The 25,098-nt window shown below is 46.4% G+C and overlaps 1 protein-coding gene across 1 annotated transcript in view; it reads left to right on the top strand.

Moving 5' to 3' along the window:
* Positions 1 to 2,625: 2,625 nt before the first annotated feature.
* The window catches only part of TMEM135 (transmembrane protein 135), a 188,592-nt gene continuing 166,119 nt past the window's right edge, over positions 2,626 to 25,098 (top strand). Inside the window, exons 1-2 of the mRNA XM_009901512.2 lie at positions 2,626 to 2,848; positions 22,346 to 22,473. Of these exons, the coding sequence (XP_009899814.1) occupies positions 2,708 to 2,848; positions 22,346 to 22,473 (269 nt within the window). The 5' untranslated portion in view covers positions 2,626 to 2,707. The remainder of the gene's footprint in view (positions 2,849 to 22,345; positions 22,474 to 25,098) is intronic.

Below are 25,098 nucleotides of genomic sequence, written 5' to 3'. Positions count from 1 at the left end.
AAACTCCTCACTTTTGTACAATCACTATGCTCCCTGATGAAAAGCCTCTCCCTATCTTTCTGTAGGTCCTTTTAAGTACTGGAAGCTGACCTATCATAGATGTCCCAGCCTAAAGATGCTCATATGTGTATCTAACATTCTTAGCAGCCCACATTTTTATTCAGACACATTGGTATATCTGATACTGTCACATTAATGAGGACTAGGGATTAAGCTCAGCACTTTCAACTCTCACACCATTCATGCTGCTTAGCAGTTAGCTCACTCCCTGGCTTTGTTTTTGGGATTACTCTGAGTAACTCCCTCCAAGACACCTGGATATTACTAGGCAAGTCCAGAACAGTGTGTGCTACATCACCTGGCTTTATGCCACAGGATTCATCACTGATGTTTAAGTAACATTGTAGAGACAGCTATTCCAAATATACAGCCTGCTCATGCGACAAGGAATGCTCCTGAAACCCCCAGGTACTTACAGGGCCAAAAGTAAAGGTCTTCAATGTTTGGTTGTTTTGGTGTTGTTGTTGGGTTTTTTAAATTCATTTGACTATAGTCAGATAGTCCAAGACTATTTTGGCCCACTTACAATCAAGGGTAAATTTCTCCCAGGACAGAGTAGTCTGGGCTGGCATCTGATACCAACTGGGCTATCAGCAGTATTTGCATGCTGCTTTACCCCCAGGGCTTTTACCCAGAATAGAGCATTGCAACCCCATGGAAAAAAGCCTGGAGCAAGGTCAGGGCTGTGCTGCCTTCTTTATTCATGCATCAACAGAGTCTTCCTTGGCTGATGCAACAGGAGAGATGCAAAAGCCTCCAGTTCTGAGCAGGCAGCTAGTCAGTAAGATCAGAGTCGGGGCACAAATGAACAGGGTATCTTCTTTCCCACTTTTCCTTGACAGCAAAAGTCCTTGAAAATTTAGATTGGAAGAAAAAAAAAGTGTGTCAGATGTGAAATTACCTGCTTGGATAATTATTAGTATTGTGCATGCCATAGTTCCCTGCCCAGAGTGGTATCAAAGTCAAACCATGTAAACAAGAAAGTCAGAATCCATATCTTAGGCAATAATTGCCTTTTCTGCCACAAGCAGTTCTTTAACAGAGCCATACAAAAACAGCAAGGAAGGCACTAAGTCCAAGCCAAAGTCCAGACAACGTGGCAGCAGGGCTATCTTGCCAACACTGCTTCCCTATGATGGTCAGTGGACAAAGATATTTGTTCCCTCAGTCAGCTGTGTGGGAGCTGCACCTCAGCCTAAAGCTAGATTTAAAGTTCTGGGGTCTTCTACTTAATTATAAATACAGACTGTCATAGAGTTGTGCCTCACAGAGGGTTGGTTGGACAAGCACACTTGACTGAAATAGCATAGTTTAACTATTCAGGCCAAAAATCTAGTGCAGATTTGCTAGGAGTCTGCAAATTGTCTCTCAGTGGCTCCAGGTTGTGTGAACTGTCCAACCCATCTGTGGGCTGCTAAATTTGGAATCCAAGCATGTTCTTGCATGCATAGCAGGCTTCTTGGAGGGAAGTTCTTGCTAAGGGCTTTTGCAAAACTAATGACAAATTTGGACTATCTTGTTGGGAGTGGTAGACTGGTCTTAAGTCTAATCAACGAGGGGAAATCTGCTGGCTTTGCAGGAAGACTATGAGGTGGGATGTAAGAGGGAGGAATTTTCTTGCTGTGGATCTGTTCCAAGTCTGTATTTGTCTGCAGGTTAGTTTGCTGATCTACCTATTTGTCTCGGCTCTGTCTCCCATGAGGTCTTGAAATAACTTCTGACTTCACCACTGCACAGAAGGTAGAGAGAGTATTTGAGTGTTCACAGGCTGTTATTTAACAAAGACCTAAGTAAACCCCCCTGGTCCTGACACTCCCAGCTCATTAGGTACCAACACAATCAACATTTGAAGCTGGAACGGGATGCCAATTTTTGTAACTGAACAATAACCGTGTCATCAGTCACTGCCTTCGTCACATCCCACCCGTGCTTCTTTCCAAATCACAATCAACCTCTTTTAAGCTTCTCCTCATAGCGCAGTTTCTCTCACTTCCTCGATGCCTTTAGCTGCCTTTCTCCAGCGCAGTTCCACCAAGAGCTGCGGAGCCCAAACCGCACTGGGAATGTGTGCATCAAAGCTTCAAGCACCGACATGACGCTGCTCGTGTCACGTCTCCCTGCTGCTGTCCAAGGCTATCCCACCAGCTCCGTGCCTGGCAGCCGCTCAGCCTGACGGAGGGCGTTCCAGGAGGTTCCTCTCGCTGGACAAGGACACCGGCCCCGGCCCAGGGGCGGCAGACAGGTGGCGGCCGGCTCCAAGGAAGGCCAAGAGACCCGGCTGGAAGCACACTGCTGCCCGAGCAACGGGGTGTCGGGGACGGACACGGGGGACGACACGGGCGGGACGCGGGGGGAACACGGAGGGGACGCGGGGGACACCCAAGGAGAGCCGGGAAGCGCCGCTCCAACCAAAACCCCACGTGCGGCGCGCGTCCAGCTCGCGCCATCCCGCCCCCGATGCTCCCCGCCCCCCGGCGGCCGCGGATTGGCTGTGGGCCTCACGCGAGCCGCGCGGAGGGAGGGGGGGGGGGGGAGAGGAGCGGTTGCCCGCGAGTAACCCCGCCGCCGCGAGTGCCCTGCGCGACCTTTCTCCTGCATCGGCGGTGACGCGGCGGCCGCGCGCGCCCTGTCTCCGCGCGCGGCAAAGATGGCGGCGCTGAGCAAGTCCATCCCCCACAGCTGCTATGAGATCGGGCACACTTGGCACCCCCACTGCTCCATGGCCGTCCTGCACATCACGCAGGGAGCGCTGTCCGAGTCCCTCCGCATCTACGGCACCCTCTACCTGGTGGGTGAGCGGGGGCGGAGCGGGGCTGGAGGGGATCCTGGCCTAAGTGGGGGCATGAGGGTAGTGTTTGGCCTGGGGACGGGGTCAAGGGATGACAGCAGTGTCAGGCCTGAGCTGGGGGGGTGGGTGAGAAAGGGCATGAGGAGTGCGTGTGGTCTGGGGAGGGAGGCAAGGGCAGGAGGGTAGTCTTTGGTCTGAGGAAGGGGCAAGGACATGAGGAGAGTGCCTGGGGAGGGACAAGGGCATGAGGGGTTTGGGGTTATGGGGAGGGGCTGGCCTCGACGGTGAAGGGCATGAGGGATTTGGGGATCTGACTTTTGGTAGGGCAGGAGAGGAAGATCTGAGCTGGAGTGGGCAAGGGCTTGAGGGGTATGGGGAGAGTGGGATGGCTTAGGGAAGGGACCCAAGGGCTGTCAGAGATGGGGGAGTCTGGTTTCATATTCAGATGGAAGGCCTTGAGGGATATTAGGGTGGGAGGGAGCCTGACCTAGGGTGTAAGAGTGACTGTATAAGTGATATGGAAGGGAAGCCTGGCCTGGACTGAGGAGGAGAGGAATGAAGAATGTTTAGAAGGGATATCAGAGTGTGGGGAATCTGGCCTGTGGTAGGGAGGAAGGGCATGAGGGATGTTTTGGGAGGACATAAGGGATATCATAGCAGAATGAGTCTGATATACTGTGGGGGAAAGGGCATGAGGCATATGAAGGGAGGGAGGCTGGTTCTGGTGTGGAGGAAAAGGGTAGGTTGGGAGAGGAGAGGCAGGGGAGGGGTCAAGGGGCAGCCTAACCCTGGGGTCAGGGGGCAGAAGAGCAAAAAGGATGTTTAGAGGGGGAGTCTGGTGTTGGGGAGGAGAAAGATGGTGGTGGGAGCAGTTTGACTTGAGGGCAGGTGGATATACAGTGAACAGCCTGGTGCTTGGGGTAGGAGGCTCCCCTGGGCCTAGGAAGGGAGAAGAAGGGTGTTGGGGTCTGGTGGCATAACAAGCTGTGAGAGGGATGAAGCTGTTGGGTTGCAGGGGCATGGGTGCAACCTGAACATTGTATTTTTATCATTTCCCAGTACCTGTGATACCTGAATAAAAAAACTTACTATTTGCCTGTGAGACTAGCATTGTGTCTTTGGCAAGTGTACTGCACGTGTGTGTTGCTGCTGGTGGAGACACCTTGGTAAGCAGTGCCTTAGGACCAGGGAGATTCTGTGGTATGATTATGCAAGGCTCAGAAGTGCATTAAGGCTAAAGGAGTCTTAAATATTCAGAGACTATCCCACAAGTGAGGTATCTTGGTTTGAGCATGCAGTCAGGCTTGGTTATATCACCTCAGCCCCTGGCTTGTTTCCAGCAGATTACAGTATAGGTAGAGATGCTGGGATCTGCTTCCATCTGTCTGTGGAAACATATCATGAAAGCTGACCTAAGCTGAAATTGCTGCAGGTGAGCCCTTCCTTCTGTCCTCACCTCTGTGTGCCTCCTGTAGTGGTGCTTGGAGGATTGCTGGCTGTAAGCTAAGAAAGAAAGCAAGTCACTGAGTCTGTGCTTTCAGCCCTGTACCATTGCTGGTATGACAAAATGTTCAAGCTATGTAACTGAGAAGAAGGGAAGGAGAGGGACTGCAGCAGTCCTGGCATGATTGGTTTAAGCTCCTATTGAAGTGTTCCTTGAGTGAAAATTGTGATGACACCTAATTGCATGATTAAAAAAAAGTTAATAACTGGTAGCAAGGTGGACCTGAGGAGCTGCCATGTCTGACAGTGACTATTTTCACTCTGAACTGACACAAACATAAGTGGCAGCTGTTGGAGCATGGAGTGAGCTGAAACTGGAAACTAAGAGAGCATTCCCTCCCCTGCCCCTTCCCCCTCCCTGGTAACTTCTTATTTATATCTGTTTTCTGATATAGTTTGCTGTGTGGGAGCATGAATACTTGTAGCAACAGAGAATGGGCTCAGAGTGAGCCATGAGAGGTGTAGTGGTGATCTGCTAGGTCTGCCTAAAGATAAAGCAGCTTAAACAGCTCTGTAATTAAAGTTTTCCAGCAGCCAGGCTTGGTAAGGAGATTGCTGCTCACAGCTCTGCCACGGTTCAGTCAGTCGTGCAGTTGTGTATTGAGGGGAAGCTTCTTTGAGGAGAAAATCAGACCCCAAAATCCAAGGTGCTTTCCCAATCTGTCCTACACTGTGGCCCCATGAAGAGTTATACCTTGTCACAGATCCAAGGGGGGGTGGGAACCTTCTCAACCAATGGCATTGCTGTACTGCAAAACTTTTGTGTCAGTTTTTACATGACCTTCTTTACAGTCTTTAATTTTCTTAGATTTTGGTTGACACTGTTGACTTACCAGAGTCATCTAAAGCTGAGCTTGCTCCCAGACACATAACTACTGCTGGTTTTGTGTGGTTTTGGACCTTACCTCCCCTTGAGCAGATTCTATTCATTCACTGACTCAGAAGAGGTTACTGTCCTGCTTTTAACTAGGGTTATTTGTAGCTGCCTTAATGAACTGAATTGATTTATTAAGCGGGGTTTGACAAGCACCAGAGCCAGCATAAGGTGGAGCGAGGACAGTGTGGGCAAGTAGTCTTGCACATGGCAGCTAGCAGGTCTCTTCACAGATAGCTCACTGACTGACTAGAGGTAATACCAGGAATAAGCCTAATTATTGCACTAATGAATTATTTTTGACAGCTGTTGGATGGAAGACAGAATCATCAGCCAAAAGTCAGCCTGTCACATCACTTTCCTGGCTGCATGTACCTTGCTGTAACATAGGGCCAGAGGCTGGCCCCAAGGAGGAGTGGTGCACATAGGTGGTGTGCTGCTACTTCAGGGTTGCTTCATGTGACCCTGAAAGAAAGAGCTGTTTAAACTGGTCCTGAACAAAGCCTGTGTTATCTGCCAGCATACACCTAGTCATCAAGTCTGATCTTTGTGAGGTGTGTGAGAAGGCTGTGCTGGCCCAGTGGTGTACCTAAAATAGTCTGGGATTTCTGGGTATATTAAATTGTAGTCTTGTTTGCTCTGTGAATGTGTTTGGAAGTAGTATGGAGAGACACAAAAGGATGTTAGTGTTACCCTTGAATATGCTTCTGTATGCCAGCTTGAATCTCTGGGATAGCCCAGCAAAAGACTGCCTTCTCTCAGGACCCTGTAGCTGGACGTGCTCTGATGGTGGTGTGTGATTGCCTTGTACTGGGCTGTGTGTGATGTCCTGTATCTCTGTGCTGCGTTGTAAATGACATGCAGGTCAGTGTGTGCTTGCCTTTAGATTTTAGGGGAAGCTGGGTTAAGTATGACTAAAATGAGCTTAAACATTACTCAAGTAAGAAGCTGGCTGTGACATCTTCCTTCCAGGCTGTTAGCATTCGGCTTTGCTCATGTGGCTTTCGGAGCAGACCAGGAGAATTCTTCCATCAGTTGTCATTTACTGAGATGCTGAGAGATTTAAAAGAACCAGTTAATGCATTCAGGTGGACTGAAGAATTTATGCTCAAGGACACAAGAAGTAAACTGCAGCCTGCATCACAGTAGTGGTGGAAGTGAGGGAAAGCCTCAGCCTTGCCTAACTAAGCAAAGATTTTTGGTATAGAATCATGGAATCATAGAATCAATAAGGTTGGAAAAGACCTCAAAGATCAAGTCCAACCTGTCACCCAAGTCCTCATGACCACTAGACCATGGCACCAAGTGCCACATCCAATCCCCTCTTGAGCACCGCCAGGGACGGGGACTCCACCACCTCCCTGGGCAGCACATTCCAATGGCCAACAACTCTCTCACTGAAGAACTTTCTCCTCACCTTGAGTCTCAGCTTCCCCTGGTGCAGCTTGAGACTGTGTCCTCTTTTTCTGGTACTGGTTGCCTGGGAGAAGAGACCAACTCTCTCCTGGCTACAACCACCCTGGGAACCAGGAAAATTCATTCAAGGGATGTGGTTTATCAAGCAGGCATAAATCTGCTGTCTTAAGCTGGTACAGCTATATAGTACAGGGCAGGAATTTTAGGGTGGAAGGAGAACCACTGACAACTTTCCTCAGTCAGACGTTTTGAGAGGAACAAAGCATGGCCTTCCACTTGTTTTAGTGCAAGCAGAACAAGTGGTGAAGATAAGTAATGGTGGAGTGAGAGCGATGCCAGGGTTGCGGGTAATTCGGGTGTCACTCGGAGAGTACGTGAGTGCTCTCACGGCTTTTTTGAGTTAGCTGGGTGAGAGGGAACAGTTTTAAACAGCCAAACCAAAACAACCCAACCCCCTGATGGTCATATAACATCCCACGAGGGAGAGAGGAAGTCACAGAGCAGGAGGCACATGCTTCTCCTCAGACTATTGCAGGAACTGACTTAAGAAATGAAAAAAATCTAGAAGCCAACTTTTGTAATCCCTGAGATCAGGGAGGGGCCAGCTCGCTGAGGAGCAACAGCTCTGCATGGAAACAACTCCTGTCACTAGTGGAGTTCCCCAGGGATCAGTGCTGGGCCCCATGCTCTTCAACATCTTTATTGATGATCTGGATGAGGGCATCGAGTCCATCATCAGTAAATTTGCTGACGACACCAAGCTGGGCGCAGGAGTTGATCTGCTGGAGGGTAGAGAGGCTCTGCAGAGGGACCTCGACAGGCTGGGCAGATGGGCAGAGGCCAAGGGCAGGAGATTGAACACATCCAAGTGCCGGGTTCTGCACATTGGCCACAGCAACCCCATGCAGAGCTACAGGCTGGGGTCAGAGTGGCTGAGAGTAGCCAGGCAGAGAGGGACCTGGGGGTGCTGGTTGATGGTAGGCTGAACATGAGCCTGCAGTGCGCCCAGGCAGCCAGGAGGGCCAATGGCATCCTGGCCTGCATCAGGAACAGTGTGGCCAGCAGGAGCAGGGAGGTCATTCTGCCCCTGTACACTGCACTGGTTAGGCCACACCTCGAGTCCTGTGTCCAGTTCTGGGCCCCTCAGTTTAGGAAGGAGGTTGACTTGCTGGAACAAGTCCAGAAAAGGGCAACAAAGTTGGTGAGGGGCTTGGAACACAGCCCTATGGGGAGGGACTGAGAGAGCTGGGGTTGCTTAGCCTGGAGAGAAGGAGACTCAGGGGTGACCTTATTGCTCTCTACAACTACCTAAAGGGAGGTTGTAGACAGGCAGAGGTTGGTCCCAGGCACCCAGAACAAGAGGACACAGTCTCAAGCTGTGCCAGGGGAGGTTTAGGCTGGAGGTTAGGAGGAAGTTTTACACAGAGAGAGTGATTGTCCATTGGAATGGGCTGCCTGAGGAGGTGGTGGGGTCACCATCACTGGAGGTGTTCAGGAGGAGACTTGACAGGGTGCTTGGTGCCATGGGTTAGTTGATTAGGTGGTGTTGGATGATAGGTTGGACATGATGATCTTGAAGGTCTCTTCCAACCTGGTCTATTCTATTCTATTCTATTCTATTCTATTCTATTCTATTCTATTCTATTCTATTCTATTCTATTCTATTTGAACAGCAGTGTCTTTTCAAACCCCAGGTGTGTCCTGAGAACATTTTGAGATTAAGTTGCTGCTCTGGATCTCATTGAACTCTGCCTTCCTGTCGATTTGGCAAGATGGCTGAACTTGGGTTGATTTTTTTCCCCTTTTATTGTTGTAAGTAAAATTTGTTGTGGTGTGCTTGATTTCAGTGGCATATTGTGTAGGAAGGAGAGAGAGGTGACAGAGCCATTTTTGAGTTTCCATCAATCAGTGCTGTTTGTGTTGGCCAGTTTCACTAAGACCTGATGAAGGGACAGTGCTCTGAAAGATGTACACCTTGTGCAGCGTTAGCAAAAGGTGGTTGATGGAGGAGGAGTTAAAAATGATGTGCACATGACAGCAGGGTTGGTGCAAGTCTGTGGTTTTTTAGCCTGCTCTGTAACCTGTCAGACTGTTTACATTGGTCAGCCAATTAGCACATCCATTAAATCAAACCACCCTTTGGGAGTGAGGCCTCCTGTGGAATCTGCAGTTCAGGGACATAGGTGGAGTCGGGGGAAACTGGAGGTGAAGCCCGGGTTATTGAGGTTGGATGCTGACTCCTTGTAGGCGTTGCATGACACATTGTTAACATAATCAAGCCTGGCTGGTGCCTCTGATCGTGGGAAAGATTGTTTGGGAGTCTCATGTTCCTTTTCTGCAGGAGCACACTGATAGCCTAGAAAGTCCTGCCGTTACTCTTAGCTACCAGACTGTGCAGCTGTGCTTTGGGGATGGTGTTGGCAATGGAAGTGTTCTTAACGTGCTGAAGATGGAATAAATGAATTCTGATTTCTTAGTTCTATAGCCCTTAAGATTTGTTTATGAAGACAAAAGTAAGGAAAACTGAAAGGCCCTCAGTAATGCTCTTCCATAAGCTGATGGCATCCTGGATCTGGTGGGCTGATGCACTGTTACACTTTCAGAATGCAGAATCCAAGTGCAGTTGTGTCAGTGAATGCCAGCAAACACTTTTCCTCTCTATTTTTCCTTTTGACTGAGTAGCCTTTTTTTTATATACTTCAAACATAAAATGCACTTGGCCTTAGAGATCAAATCACTAACCATCTTTATTCTTAGAGTGACTAGTGAATTACTGACTGTTTGCATTTGATTTGAGGGGTGGTCTTTCATCTTCCATATTTTGTGTAAAAAGTCTAAACCCCACATTTCTACCTTCTACCCTCATTTTTCTTCACATGAGAGCAGTGTTAGGTACGTAGCAGCCTGTCTTTAATGGGTTTTCCAGCTATGGTAAATACAATTCCATAGCAGTCTTTCTAAAATGGGGTACAATTCCTCACATAGGTTTGTATTTTCTCTCTGTTTCAAGGTGGTAATGGCCAAAGTGTTTTAATGAGACCAAACCATGGCACCAAGTGCCCCATCTAGTCTCTTCCTAAACAATTCCGGTGATGGTGACTCCACCACCTCCCTGGGCAGCACATTCCAATGGCCAGTCTCTCTTTCTGGGAAGAACTTCTTCCTAACATCCAGCCTAAACCTCCCCTGGTGCAGCTTGAGACTGTGTCCTCTTGTTCTGGTGCTGTGTGGTGGTTTGAAAGGAAAGGCTCTGCTTTCCCTCCCCCACTGAGAAAGAAACCACGGCTAAACCCAGTCGGAGAAATGAGAGTATATTTTACAAGGAAACAGATTCTATGTAACACAACAAATACAGGTATTTTACAGTATATACGGGAATATACAGCAAATGAACTCAACCAGAAACCAGACCCCCCACAGAGGGGGCTTCCCCCTGTGCCCCCTTCAACCCCCTACCTCCCTTCTCCCCCAAAAGAGGTAGAAGAAGAGACGAGGACAGTTAACAGGGCAGGAAAGGAAGAAAGGCCTTGCACAGGAGTTAGTATCTTATCTTAGTTGGCCAGAATCCCAGAAGCAGATCCAGCCGAAAGGGACAGCGAAGGAAGGAAGACTGAGAGAAAGTTCCCAACTCCCCTGGGTCCAATCTCTCCTCCCACAATCCTACCAATGAAATTCGTTTAGAATACCAAAATATTTTACAAACATTTAGCCAGTGTGCCCCTTCCTTAAAGGCACAGCGTCAAACGGCCACAATCCACCCCTTCTAAACAATTTCATTGGTCGTTCGCACTGTCCATCCAATCAGAAACAATATTTACAGTTCGTGAGTAAAGTTCATAGTCCGTTCCGGCTATACTCAGATGTAGACGATTCAGAAGTCCAAAAAGTCAGGAAATAAGAAAATGGAAACCAGCTTGTCTCTCCGCAGACGAAGTGAAGAAAAGGCAAACAGGAACACAGGGACTCTCAGTTGACTCAGGGCTCTCAGGGTTCGTGCACTGTAGATTCCTCAGGGATTCTTCCTTTGGGCGCGTTGTAGCTGTACAACAGTCTGAAATTAAGCTCTTTCAGCTAAAGTTAAATTTCTTTGTGGAATACACTGAATTTGACCATTCTCCTGCATTACCCAATAAGTGTGACCCGGACCTTCTGCTGAAACCACCCCTCGGACAGGTTTAGCCTCTCCTGAGGGTGAAAATACCCAAACAGTTTTACCTAACAGATTCTTTTCTCTAACAACAGGAACTCTATCACCTTCTACTCTCCGCAGCAAATCTGAATGTGCCGGTCCAGCTCGGTTCACTGAACCTCTACTATTCACCAGCCAGGTTGCTTGTGCTAAATGTTTCTCCCAGTTTTTCAAAGATCCACCTCCCATGGCTTTGAGAGTGGTCTTCAACAAACCGTTGTAGCGTTCAATCTTCCCTGCAGCTGGTGCATAGTAAGGAATATGGAAAATCCACTCAATACCGTGCTCTTTTGCCCAGCTCTTTACAAGGTTGTTCTTGAAATGAGTTCCGTTGTCTGACTCAATCCTCTCTGGAGTTCCGTGTCTCCACAGGATCTGTCTCTCCAGACCGAGAATGGTGTTGCGTGCAGTTGCATGTGGGACTGCATAAGTTTCCAGCCATCCAGTGTTTGCCTCTACCATAGTAAGCACGTACTGCTTACCAGAACGAGAACGTGGTAGAGTGATGTAGTCAATCTGCCAAGCTTCACCATACCTGTATTTGGACCATCTGTCACCATACCACAAGGGCTTAATTCGCTTTGCCTGCTTAATAGCAGCACAAATGTCACAGTCATGGATGACTTGTGTGATGGCATCCATGGAAATGTCTATGGATCTGTCACGAGCCCATTGGTATGTTGCATCTCTGCCTTGATGTCCTGACGAATCGTGAGCCCACCGAGCTAAGAATATCTCACCTCGGTGTTTCCAGTCGAGATCAAGTTCAGAGTCCTTGTCTACTTGAGAAACTCTTGCAGCTAGATCTGCCTGATGGTTGTGCTGCTGTTCCCCAGTAGCTCTGCTCTTGGGAATGTGAGCATCAATGTGTCTCACTTTCACTGGAATTCTCTCGATTCGATCAGCAATGTCTTGCCACAGTTCAGCTGCCCAGATGGGTTTTCCTTTCCTCTGCCAGCCATTCTTCTTCCAGTTCTTTAGCCAACCCCATAGAGCATTGGCTACCATCCATGAGTCGGTGTAGAGATAAAGCTTTGGCCATCTCTCACGTTCAGCTACGTCGAGAGCTAGCTGGACAGCTTTTACCTCAGCAAACTGACTGGACTCTCCTTCTCCATCCTTCGCCTCTGCAACTCGGCGTGTTGGACTCCACACGGCAGACTTCCACCTTCGCTTCTTCCCGACGAGACGACAGGAACCGTCTGTGAACAAAGCATATTTCTTTTCATCATCAGAAAGGTCATTGTAAGGAGGAGCTTCCTCAGCACGAGTTACTCTCTCCTCTGGAGGTTTAGTACAGTTGGTACCTTCAGGCCAACTTGAGATCACCTCCACCAGACCAGGTCTTTCAAGATTTCCCATTCGAGCTCTCTGTGTTATCAGGGCCATCCACTTAGACCAGGTGGAATCTGTGGCATGATGTGGTGTGGAACCTTTGCCTTTGAACATCCAATTCAAAACTGGCAATCTGGGAGCTAAAAGAAGTTGTGATTCAGTTCCAATCACTTCAGAAGCTGCTTTCACTCCTTCATAGGCAGCTAGAATCTCTTTCTCTGTTGGAGTGTAATTAGCCTCTGAACCTCTGTAACCTCGACTCCAGAAACCAAGAGGTCGTCCACGTGTCTCACCTGGAGCTTTTTGCCACAAGCACCAGGTTGGACCATTGTCACCTGCAGCCGTGTACAAAATGTTCTTAATGTCTGGACCATCTCGGACAGGTCCCAGACCCACTGCTTGTACCACTTCTTGCTTTATCTGGTCAAAGGCTGCTTGTTGTTCAGGTCCCCAGTGGAAACTGTTCCTCTTCCGAGTCACATCATACAGAGGTTTCACAATCTGACTGTATCCAGGAATGTGCAGTCTCCAAAATCCCACTATCCCCAAGAAACGTAGAGTTTCTTGCTTGTTGGTGGGATTTGCCATGGTAGAGACTCTGTTTACCACATCCACTGGAATGTGTCTGCGTCCATCCTGCCACTGCACTCCCAGAAACTGGATCTCTGTGGTAGGACCTTTCACCTTGTCTCTCTTGATGGCAAAACCTGCATTCAGAAGAATGTCCATGATTTTGTTGCCTTTCTCGTAGACTTCCTCAGCAGTTTTGCCCCAGACGATGATATCATCGATGAACTGGATGTGTTCTGGAGCACCACCTTCCTCCAGAGCATCATGGATTACTGCATGACAGATGCTGGAGCTGTGGATCCAGCCCATTGGCAGTCTGTTGAAAGTGTACTGGATTCCTCTCCAGGTGAAAGCAAACTGAGGCCTGCATTCCTCTGCTATGGGAATAGAGAAGAAGGCATTAGCAATGTCTATGGTAGCATACCATTTGGCCTCTTTGGATTCCAGCTCATACTGGAGTTCCATCATGTCTGGTACTGCTGCACTCATAGGCGGAGTTACTTCATTCAGGGCTCGGTAGTCCACTGTCAGACGCCAGTCTCCATTCGGCTTTCGCACAGGCCACACCGGACTGTTGAAAGGTGAATGAGTTTTGCTGATGACTTTCTGACTCTCCAACTGACGAATCAGATTCTGAATGGGCAACAAAGAGTCACGGTTGGTTCTGTATTGTCTGTGATGCACAGTCTGAGAAGCAACCGGCAACTTAATGTCCTGAATCTTGTGTTGTCCCACAACTGCAGAGTCATCAGAAAGCTCAGGTCTGGCAGACAGTTTCAGCTTTTGTCCATCAATTTCTACAGAAGCTACTCCAAAAGCCCATTTGTAACCCTTAGGGTCCTTGAAACGCCCTTCTCTCAGAAAATCAATTCCCAAAATGCAAGGTGCATCAGGTCCGGTCACAACTGTATGCTTCTTCCATTGTTTACCAGTTAGACTTATATTAACCTCCACCTTACTTAACTCTTGAGATCCACCAGTGACTCCCAGAATAGTTATGGACTCTGATCCCTGATAATTTGATGGCAATATGGTGCACTGAGCTCCTGTGTCAACCAAGGCCCTGTACTTCTGAAAGTGTGAAGTGCCAGGCCACTGGATGTACACATCCCAATAGATTCTGTTATCTGTATTATCCCTCTCCTCCCCCTGGCGGGAGGCAGGGCACCCCTAATTGTGGGGAACATTTCCACAGGTGCAACGAGCACACTGTGCAGTGTTAGAACTGGAGTCACTGTTGGAGCTGTCATTGTTGTCCTGGGGAACTGTGGAAGTAACAGCTACCCTTCTGGTATTGCTACCTCGGGTTCTGCCACTTTGCAGTTCCCTCAGTCTCCTGAAAAGATTAGAAGTTGGTTGACCATCCCACCTGTTCATGTTCTCACCAAACTGATCACGTAGAGTTATCCAAATGGTCCTACGTGATTGCCTTGGTGGTCTGTTTTGGTTTGGCCTGTTTTGGAATGACCTCCTTGGAGGATGTCTATTCCTCACAGCTGAAACCTGCACCCACCTGGAGGAAGAATTGGAATCATCTCTTTGTGCCAATTGGCATATGGAATCTTTGATTTCATCCTTCAGCTCTCTCATGCAATCCTTTATCTCACTAGACAGAGCTTTAATGGCTGAAACCAAAGAAACACGTGTCATACTATCATCCAATTGTCTTAGTTGATCAGTGAATTGGCCAACCGTAGGAGGATCTCCACCATAATTTCTTGCCACAATTCTGCTTGCCAGAATGTTTGCATAATTGGAAGGAGCAAGCTTGATAAGCTTTTTAGCAAGACCAGCTGCCACAGGAATGTCATCAGGATTCAGAGTATCATGGTCACCATAGAGTATCTCTCTAATGGCAAACTCTCTCAGACGCTTAATTCCCTCATCTATGGTAGTCCAGGGCTTAGGATTCCATGGAAGGTCATCTCGGGAAGGGTATCTCAGGGAAACCGCCATTAGAAGGCGTATCCACAGATTAACCTTACCGAGAATCCTGGCTAGATGTCTGTCTATTCCATTATCCTTTGAGAGAGTTCCTAGCTGAGCTGCTGACTTGTCTCCAACTATTAGAGCTGGAGCACCTGTATCATAACACCTAGCAAGCCAAGATAGGATGGGTTCCTTATCTGCTCTGAGGTAATCTTTGCGGACATTGCGAATCTCCTCCCTTGGTGACGAGCATTCGGTGATGTCATCTTGCTCTCCATCTATCACATCTTCCTGAACCTTTTGTCCCCATAATCCTGCTGTCACTCTCCTAAGGACCTCTTTAAGCTGAAAAGCGCCACTGCCAGCTGCTGTCTTAGCTGCATCTCCATCCTGTGATGATCTCAATAACTCAGCTATATCTCTAAGACAAATCTTCTCCTCATCTTCAGCAGGCACTTTCCTAGCAGAGGTTCCCTCACCAGGATCAGTCTGTCTAGTAGAGGTTCCCTCACCGGGATCAGTCTCCTGCTCTTCTCCTCCATTAGCTCCACTAGCTCCTGGATCAGCTTTGGCCTTTCCACCTCTGGTCTTTAAGACTGCTACTTGTTTAACTGGAGCTGTGTTTGAATTTACAGCCATCCTGATAGAAGCTGACAGGTCCTGATCTAAATCAGCTGCCGTGGGGGCCCCTTCCGGTCCTGTCATGGTGGACGGAAATGACCTTGCCTCACTACCGGTCGCCATCTTGGGAATGGGAGCCGCCCCTGGCTGCTTGCCAAAGTCATAGAGTGGAGCATTTAACGCAGCTTTTCCAATAGGTTTTGCTATTTTTCTAACCGACGCAGCCCCTTCCTCGTCACTCGAGGACTCTGGGGCAGATTTAGAGGAACGCCTACGCTTCCTAGATTTTTGCTTAATCACAAAACATGGTCGAGAAACCTTTTTCTCTATATATAGAGCCCACAGCAGACACACAATAATTATCAGCAACAGCAGGATTACACCCGTCAAATAAATCACCTTAAGATCCCAGCCAGCACTTAAAGTTACTCTTTGACCTCCTGAAGTGTTAAACTCCCTTATCTCGATCGGCAAAGTGGAAGACGTTCTATTGCCGTAATTAGTGAGCCGAAAAAAACCCAAACAGTGTTTATACAACAGCTGGATCCTATGCATAAACCACAAATAGATTTTACGCATTAAATATTTACCTATCTGGTCTAACATCAACCCGATGCAGTACCGGTAGACCAACATGCCACAGACCGAGAAGAATAAACGTTCTAAAACCCAGAGCACCTTCATTTCGTTTCTCCGGCTGAGACAAGCAATAAATCAACTTAATTCCTTAATTGCCCGGCCCCACGTTGGTGAGCCAATAAAAAAAGAGTGTGGTGGTTTGAAAGGAAAGGCTCTGCTTTCCCTCCCCCACTGAGAAAGAAACCACGGCTAAACCCAGTCGGAGAAATGAGAGTATATTTTACAAGGAAACAGATTCTATGTAACACAACAAATACAGGTATTTTACAGTATATACGGGAATATACAGCAAATGAACTCAACCAGAAACCAGACCCCCCACAGAGGGGGCTTCCCCCTGTGCCCCCTTCAACCCCCTACCTCCCTTCTCCCCCAAAAGAGGTAGAAGAAGAGACGAGGACAGTTAACAGGGCAGGAAAGGAAGAAAGGCCTTGCACAGGAGTTAGTATCTTATCTTAGTTGGCCAGAATCCCAGAAGCAGATCCAGCCGAAAGGGACAGCGAAGGAAGGAAGACTGAGAGAAAGTTCCCAACTCCCCTGGGTCCAATCTCTCCTCCCACAATCCTACCAATGAAATTCGTTTAGAATACCAAAATATTTTACAAACATTTAGCCAGTGTGCCCCTTCCTTAAAGGCACAGCGTCAAACGGCCACATGCTGGTTACCTGGGAAAAGAGACCAATCCCCACCTGGCTACTACCTCCCTGTAGGTAGTTCTGGGCAGAAGTGAGTGAAGGGGTTGGTATTTAAAAAAACAACCAAACCCCACAGCCCCAACAAGTCAGTGTCTTTTTGTTTTCAGTTTTCCCACAGGTGGTGATGGGATCCTTGGCTATGCTGGATCCATCTTCAGGTGTGGGAAGGGAATCATCTTTCCCTCATGCTTGACTTACCTTATTCAAGAGGCTTTGCCTGACTGCATTCTTAGTACCAAACTAAACATTTTTGAGGCCAGAAATATTTGCCCTGGAAGTCAGGCTGGCAGGCATTAAATTCCTTCCCTTACTCCTGTGTGTGCATAAGGCACAAATGTCACACAAGGGCAGTCAGGGTATATTTCATCAAATTCATTTCTCACTTGGAGGTGTTATTAAAGAGTAATGTATTTGTCTTGTCTGACTGTAGCATGCAAAAGTTTGGTCCTTTGAGGACTGCAGTGTTGAGATCTCTCCAAATTCCATCCAGCTGCACATGTAGCTTACCCTGATAATTATAATACCCAGTGATACACAGACTGTTGTTGAATGGTCTCTTCTGGGATGTATGTAGGAGAGGCTTGGCATTTTGTCTTATGGGTTTGCAAATCACTGAAGAAGTACTAATAGGCATTTAAAATATTGAAACATCCTTTAATGCCTCTATTAAGGTATTTGAATGCTTGAAATGATTCTGACTACTTATTTCTTAATATTGTAACATACCTGAATCTTTTAAGAACTAAATCTGTTGTCAGTTGTTTTTCCTGAAACATTCTCTGTTAGGTTTTTTTTCTGGCTCTGCTTTTTGTGCTGAAGTACATAGGATTCCTTCTGCTTCATCCTTTTTTACCACCTTGATCCTTCCTTTTTCCTCAGGCTGCCATTCATTTGTTTCTTCTCCTTCCTTCTGTTTTTCCTTGGTGGCCTGTCAGAGAGGGACCTGGGAGTGCTGGTTGACAACTGGCTGAACATGTGCCAGCAGTGTGCCCATGGAAAGCCAATGGCATCTTGGCTTGTATCAGAACTAGTGTGGCCAGCAGGGCTAGGGGTGTAATTCTGCCCCTCACCAGCACTGGTGAGGCCTCACCTTGAGCACTGTGTGAAGTTCGGGGCCCCTCACTTCAAGAAAGATACTGAGGTGCTGGAGTGGGTCCAGAGGAGAACAGTGAGACTGGTGAGGAGATGGTCTAAGTGGTGAAAGTCTTAGGAGGAGAGGCTCAGGGAGCTGAGCAGAGGAGACTCGGGGGAACTTAGCACACTCTACAACTGTCTGAAGGGAAGTTGCAGTCAGGTGGGGGTCGGGCTTTTCTTCCAGGCAGTTTGTGATGAGAGGGCATGGCCTGAAGCTGTGCCAGGGGAGGTTTAGGTTGGGTGCAAGGAAGCACTTCCTCATGGCAAAGGTAATTAGACACTGGAATGTGCTGCCCAGGGAGGTGGTGGAGTCGCTGTCCCTGGAGGTGTTTAAGGGAAGATTGGATGTGGCACTCAGTGACGTGGTGTGATCATTGTGGTGGTGTTAGGTCATAGGTTGGACTTGATGATCTCAGAGGTTTATTCCAGCCTCAATAATTCTGTGGTTCTGTGCTTCTTCAGACCCTTGGACTAAAGGGAACTTGTGTATAGGAGCAGAAGGACATTGGGAAGTTCTGAAAACTTTGGCGATGCACAATTTGTTTAAAATTGCCTTTCGCTCCTAGTTGTTGAGTGCCTGAGCATCCAGAAAAGTACCTCCTAAGGGAGCCTGGGAGTGACAGGATTTATTGAGTATATTAGAATGGAAATAGGAAAATGTTAGCAAAGTTAGACTGTTGTATTTTTAGAGCTATAGTGGCTTGAGCTCTGGTGCTTGTGAGAGAAGTTAAAATAGCAGGAAGGGCTGCAAAGGCTGTGACAGGCAAACACTTCAGCTGTTTCGGTGTCAACTGTGGATGATGAGTACTGAAGTCTCTGTTGAAGGCTTACACAGACCAGATGAAGACTGCATCTGCAGGCTCCACTGATGCTTAAAGGTTCTTTGATCTCAAAGATCTCTTCCAACCTGGTTGATCCGATCCTATCCTATCCTATCCTATCCTATCCTATCCTATCCTATCCTATCCTATCCTATCCTATCCTATCCTATCCTAAAACTTAAACTGTGGTGAGAGGAAGATGTCAGTTTGGTTTTGAAATGAGGGCTTCCTTTATTACTTTCCAAGTATCACAGAATTGTGGAATGCCAGGTTGGAAGGGACCCCAAGGATCATCTGGTCCAAACAGTTTTTACAAGAACTGCCTTTACTCCACACCAACTCAAATGCTTAGTTCTTGATAGGGTTGGAATTTTCCTTGATGGATAAATACCTCTTTAATGTTAGGTAAATATGTCAAACCTGGATATTCTTTACCTGCAGAGTGCAAATCTGCTTAAGAAAATGCCATTAACTGTTTCTTTAGGTATCAGTGACAAACATGCTGATTTTCATGATAGAGTTTTTGTGATCTATTGGATACATGATGGACATTGGATACATGAAAGCTTTTGTTCCATTTGTAGTCTCTTCTGTAGAGAGAGGTGTGTACAGGGCAAGATTCTGATGGTGTAGTTTTGTCACTGTTTAATGGATGATACACAGTATAAGTGTAAATGAGAAGTGAAAGGCATGTGCTTTCTCTCTGGAATGGAAAATGGTGCAGTCAGTGTTAGCTTTTAATATCTGTGAAACTTTATTCCACTGCTGCTTTTTTTTGCCTTTTAAAGGAAATGTGATGCTCTGCAGGGAAGGGTTGTCTTGGATGAATGTACCTTCCTTTGAAGGGTGGAGTTGCTAATAGTCTTTATCCCAGCGAGTTGTGTAGAGCTTGTAATATCTTCAGGCCAGGTTGTTGGGTGCTTTGAAAGTAAGAGATTGTAAGAGTGACTCAGTGTTTTATGGAAAGCCAGGGTAGGAAGTTGCAGCAGATCAAATGTGTTCCTAAGCCACTGCTAGAGATGCTACAGCATTCTTCAGCCTCAGATAGGTAAGGCTGCGTTGCTGTGTTCTGCCAATAAGTCATGATGAATGAAACCTGGGTTATAATCTATTGACATTCTGTGAGGTCTGCTCTCCCTGGTGCAGTCTGACAGATTTCATGATCCTTCTCTCTTGCCAACCTTAGATTTAATAGTGCTTTCCTGAAGTGTGTGGAGCTGAAAGGGAGAGCAAGGTGGTGTCCAGATACCTTTTCTGTGTAGTCACACCATTGGTGGTGGAGGAAGGGAGAGCCTGCTTCATTGTCTGCTCTTGCCTGTTCTTGACAGTGTACAATATTTAGCTTACTTGATCACAGAATCACAGAAACATTCAGGTTGGAATGTCACCAAGTCCAACCAATAACCCTACTGTACAAGGTTCACCCCTAAACCATATTCCCAAGCACCACATCCAAACAACCTTTAAACACATCCAGGGTTGGTGACTCAACTACCTCCCTGGACAGCCCCTTCCAATGCCTGACCCCTCTTTCCTAATGTCCAGTTTAAACCTACCCAGTCACAGCTTGAGGCTGTTCCCTCTTGTTCTATCACTAATTATCTGGGAGAGGAGACCATTCTGTAAAGCACTTTGGAAGTGGTGTTACTTGGTTTGGGTTTTTTACTTTTTGGTCTGTATACATCAAGCTCCATTGCCCTTACACTTACAGCTCATTGACTTGTCATGAGTGTTGTTTCTTTGAGCTGGTTTCTGTGGTGGTGTTTGTAGTGGATTTCTGTTTTCACCTTGTGTATAGAAAGAGAAGAGAAGGGAGAAATTTGTATTGGTCTCAATCTTGTTAGAGAGCTACAGAAATAGATGTTTAACTTTGGACATGAATTTGTACAATAGAAATCTTTTCCTATTGCATTTCTGACACTTCTGTTTGAGGAAGCAAGGTTTCAGCCTGTGCGTTCTTCAACCAAAACCCCCACATTATTTTGTCTCAGGTGTTCCTGATCTTCATACAAGTGGCTAGAAATAGCTGAGGAGGTGTTTAGACTGTGGTAAGACTTTCCTTCCACAGAAGGATTATCTGGATTGCATTATTGCCTAATCTGTCATGGTTTAACTATTCTTGACACTTAAGTGTCAAGAGTAAATCTGTTTGCAGAAGTCTGCTCATGTGTGCATTGCTCCTTCATCCTTAGCTGGAGCTTCATTTTGGAGAACAATTTTGGCAGAACTTTCCTGTGATTTGTTTTAGCTGACTCCTCAGCCTGTCTCTGAATCTCAGACATCCATTTGCTGTTCACTGTGAGTGGACAGTGTTTCAGAAGAGCAGCTCCTTCCTTCTCCCTTGTTTGAACAGAGGAACTGAGACTTTCAGAGTTGTTGCCAGCATCAGTTGGACAAAGTGTCTTTTGTTATTCTCATCATGACCAGCAATATGAAGCTCACTCTGTTTGGAACTTCTCTAGTTCTCTTTGAGGAGAAAGTTCTTCCCAGAAAGAGTAATTAGCTATTGGATTGTGCTGCCCAGGGGGGTGGTGGAGTCACCATCACTGGAGGTGTTCAAGAGGGGATTGGATGTGGCACTTGACGCCATGGTTTAGTTAGTCCTGAGGTGTTGGGTGATAGGTTGGACTTGATGATCTCTGAGGTCTTTCCAGCCTTATTGATTCTATGATTCTAGTTCTAAGCATTGACTGAAAAACTCCTGCCAGTTCTGAGACTTCCTGGGGGATCAGATGATGACACTCTTAAAAAGGGAAAATAATGAAATCTGTTTCTTGGGGTCATGAGAACAAACCGGCTGGAGGGACCTCAGGAGGATGGGTCGTAAGAGCAAGCAGGTTGGAGGGACCTCACCCTACTCCAGCAGGGCCAGTTGGATGAGATTGCTTGGGGTCTTTTCTTGTTGAGTTTTGAGTCTCTCCAGTGATGGAGAGTCCACACTTGCTTTGGGCAGCCTGCTCCAGTATTCAGCCACCCTCGAGTGAAATACTTTCTTCTTTGGGTCTAATCTGAGTTTCCCATATTTGAACTTTTCTGTTGCCTCTTGTCTTACCTCTGAGAAGTGCCTGGCTCTCTGTACCTTCCCCTTCTGCCCACAGAATCTCTGGGGGCATAAAGTTCAAGGACCTTCAGTGTTTGAGTCGTTGGGAAACTGTTTTGAAACCATGGGATGTACAGTAAATTGGGCAAGAGGAGCATCTGTATTTCAGGGCCAGCCTGCTCTCTGCCATAGGCATTTTTTGAAGCTAACATACCATTTCTGTAATGTGTCAGGAACATGTTGTTCTTCCAGCAGGCAGTTGACATTTTTTGTAAGCCTTGCAGTTGGTTAACTGGAGTGTAAAAGCTTTACAAATACATTAGCTCTTCATAGAGCACAGTTTCAGCCCTGTGTTTGACTTACTTCAGTGATGTTCTGACCTGAATTACAGAACAGTTCAATTGACAAAACTCAGTGTAAATTTATCACACTTGAAAGTCCTGGTATCTGGCAGATCACATTTCTGACTGTTATGGCCAACAGTAACAAGGTAATAAAATTCTTCCTATACTTCCCATTTAGGATTGCTTGATGTATTTCCTGGTATAAATATTGTAACAGCTGGAACAAGCTCAAAGGAAATCTTTGTGTGTTGTTCATAAACCCAGCAGACTGAAGAGGCTTGGACTTACTGCTGAAATGGGCATATCTTGTTTTCCTTTTTTAATTTTTTCTTTACAATGTGCAAAAAAGATCCTTTTTTTGTTTTCTTTCTTTCCTCCTCCTTCAGATTGCAGCTGTTCTCAGGAAAAGAAAACTTGACTATTATTTGCACAAAATGCTACCTGAGATCTTGCAATCAACTTCCTTTCTGACAGCAAATGGGACCTTGTATATTGCTTGCTTTTGCATTCTAAGGTTGGTATCCTGTGCTAAAAATGAAATGTAATAGGAAAGTTGTTGTTATGCATCTTCTCAATGTATGTAATCATGAATCTGGTTGTAATAATAGGCTACTTTCAGCAATGTCTGTTGGTTAAAATCACTCTTCTGTCACCATTTGACAGAAGTAATGCACTGGGAGGGAAAATCAGCAGTCCTGTCCTTACACAGGGGTGGGCTTTAAACTAGCTACTATTAATCAGGAGGATGTTTGAAAGCTGTCCTAGACAGGTTCTTTGTATAAATCAGTTCACTACTTGAGTGTGGTCAAGGAGCCAAGTAAGTGTTACTTGGCAAGCAAAGGAGAACAAGCCAGAAAGCTGTGTAAATGCATGACATCTTTACAAGTGCTATATGCCATTCTTTTGTCTTGTTTTAAGAGCTTCTCCTAAGATCATAATCTTGGCAAGTCCTTCACTTGGAATGTACTTAATATCAACCTTGTCTTGCAGCCTGAGATGTATAAGCTTGCTTCTGTCATCCACCCCTGGGTGGGTGCAGGAGAATGGAAATCTGAGACTTCACCCTTTGGTTTTTTTTAATAATAATTTCTCTGAGGTTTTTATATTTGTGCTTTTAAAATGTTTGAACTTGTATGATTTCTTGAATTTATTGCTGTGTGAAACTTGCCTCCTTTCAGTAGCCCTTGAGAGCAAAAGTAATTGTGTGTAATTTTCCAGCACGGAATGCGGCTTCTCACTGTTGGTGTTAATCTGTCCAAGAGATATCAGTACCTGCTGTTCTGCATAACTCTGCCCTGAGTCTTTCTGCCCTTAATTAGCAACCATGCAAAGAGGCTGTTTGAGACTGGACACCTAGTTGCTCTAGATCTCATTCTAGAGAGTGGTGAGAGATTGGATATGATAGATTTGCATGATGGGATGCACGCTGTAGTGCTTGTGTCTTTTTTGGTTGGAAGGAATAGAACAGTGGGAGCAGCAGGAACTCAGAGGCAAAAGTGTCCAGCCAGCCCCATGCAGTTGATTAATCTTGCTGTCCTGGAGTTCTAGCCCAAACCAACTGATTAAAGGCATTGAGGCTGGATGTGTTAACTCATATGTACCTTCACAGCTCCTGTTTGCAAGGAGTTGCCTGTTTTCTTTAATGGCAGCCCCAAGGAGGAGATGTGTCTGCAGGCAGATAGAATGTCCTGGAAAAAGTGACCACTTCATCTGATTTTACCTTTACCAAAGTTCCAGTGAGTCTTCAGCCACTGTGTACTAAAAGTACATCTTAATCATCCATTAACAATTAAAAGACCTGAATATTTTCGTAACTGTCAGTGAGAAGTCTGACTTGTGCTAATAGTAGGCCTTTTTGATGCTCTTGTAATGTTAGCTTCCTTTCAGCAAGGGAAAACCGCTACAATTGAAATGCTGCAAGTACTTTCAGGGATGTAAGAATGCAGGCAAGAAAGAGCAATTAAAATAATCCCAGGCATTGTTTAATATTCTCAGCATTTTGTAGGTGGGCCAAATTTCAAACCCGTGTAAATCCAATAGCAGCAGTGACTTAGGCTGTGGATAGATCTTCTCATTCTACAAGGAAGGAAGTACCAAGCTTTTTTTTTTTTTCACTAGATAAAAGGGGGAAAAAAAGTGAAGCAGGGACTGTATAGAGAGTGCTCTGTTGTCAGAGCTGTGAGGGTGATGATCTCTTACAGATACGTGACAGAGCAGCTGTGGGCTGTAATCTTCGGTGAGATTCAGCAAACTACATCTGTCTGAGCTTCAGACGGAAGTGCTAGGCCCAGTGCTGACTCTGTTGAGTGAAAGCTGTGGTTTTCAGGTTTTCAGCTCTTTTAAGCACAAAGCATCTCAAAGACATGGTTTTCTTAGTCCAGCAATTAGAGTAATACAGTTTGTCCATGTACAGCTTTCTATTAGCTCGTTTAATTAGATTCAGCCTTTGAGTTTTGAACCCTGAGGAATTAGATGCATAACCTGAAAGCACTGCTATTTCTCATGCCAGTTTCTAACCAGAGACCATGTGAAACCAGCCATACCAATAATAACAGGAGCTTGTTTTCATTTACTTTCCCAGAAGTGTGAATGTTTCACTGTCTGGTTGGAGATATTAATTTCCACTAGGATTTATTATGTGGAAGATGTTCCTGTCATGTCCCCAGTCTTATCCACCCCAGCACGTAAGCATTGGTGGTGGGATTCTGCCCTGTGCCAAAAGAGCAGATTCCCATTTCTTTCCCACAGAGGAGACATTTGTTCTGTTCCTCACCAGGTGTGTCTGCTAGGATGCGTTCAGACTTATTAAGATGTTTCAAACGGCTCCTCTGAACCTTCCTGCAGTAATTGTTTTCCAGGAGAGTCCTAATGATGAACTTCAACTCCTGCAGCATTTGGCATTGTCATCCTGAGAAATGATCCCCTTGCAGCCGTGGGAATGAGCAGCGTGTGTAATTGCCATTACATCACTGGCTGCCGCTGCACTGGCTCTCCTCTCGCTGCTGAGCATCAGCTGGCATTGCTCACTGCTTGTGCTGTTCCTGCAGGAGGAGGATGAGATTAGGCTGGCCATGCCTTTAATAGCAAGAATGGAAGCGGGCTAATCAGGTGGTATTGATGGCTTTGTTCTCTCTTCTGT

The sequence above is a fragment of the Dryobates pubescens genome, chromosome 10 (genome assembly GCF_014839835.1).
Source record: "Dryobates pubescens isolate bDryPub1 chromosome 10, bDryPub1.pri, whole genome shotgun sequence".
In the NCBI taxonomy this organism is placed as follows: Eukaryota; Metazoa; Chordata; class Aves; order Piciformes; family Picidae; genus Dryobates; species Dryobates pubescens.
The sequence above is the reverse complement of the archived record's forward strand: the minus strand, read 5'-3'. Positions and strand labels throughout refer to the sequence as shown.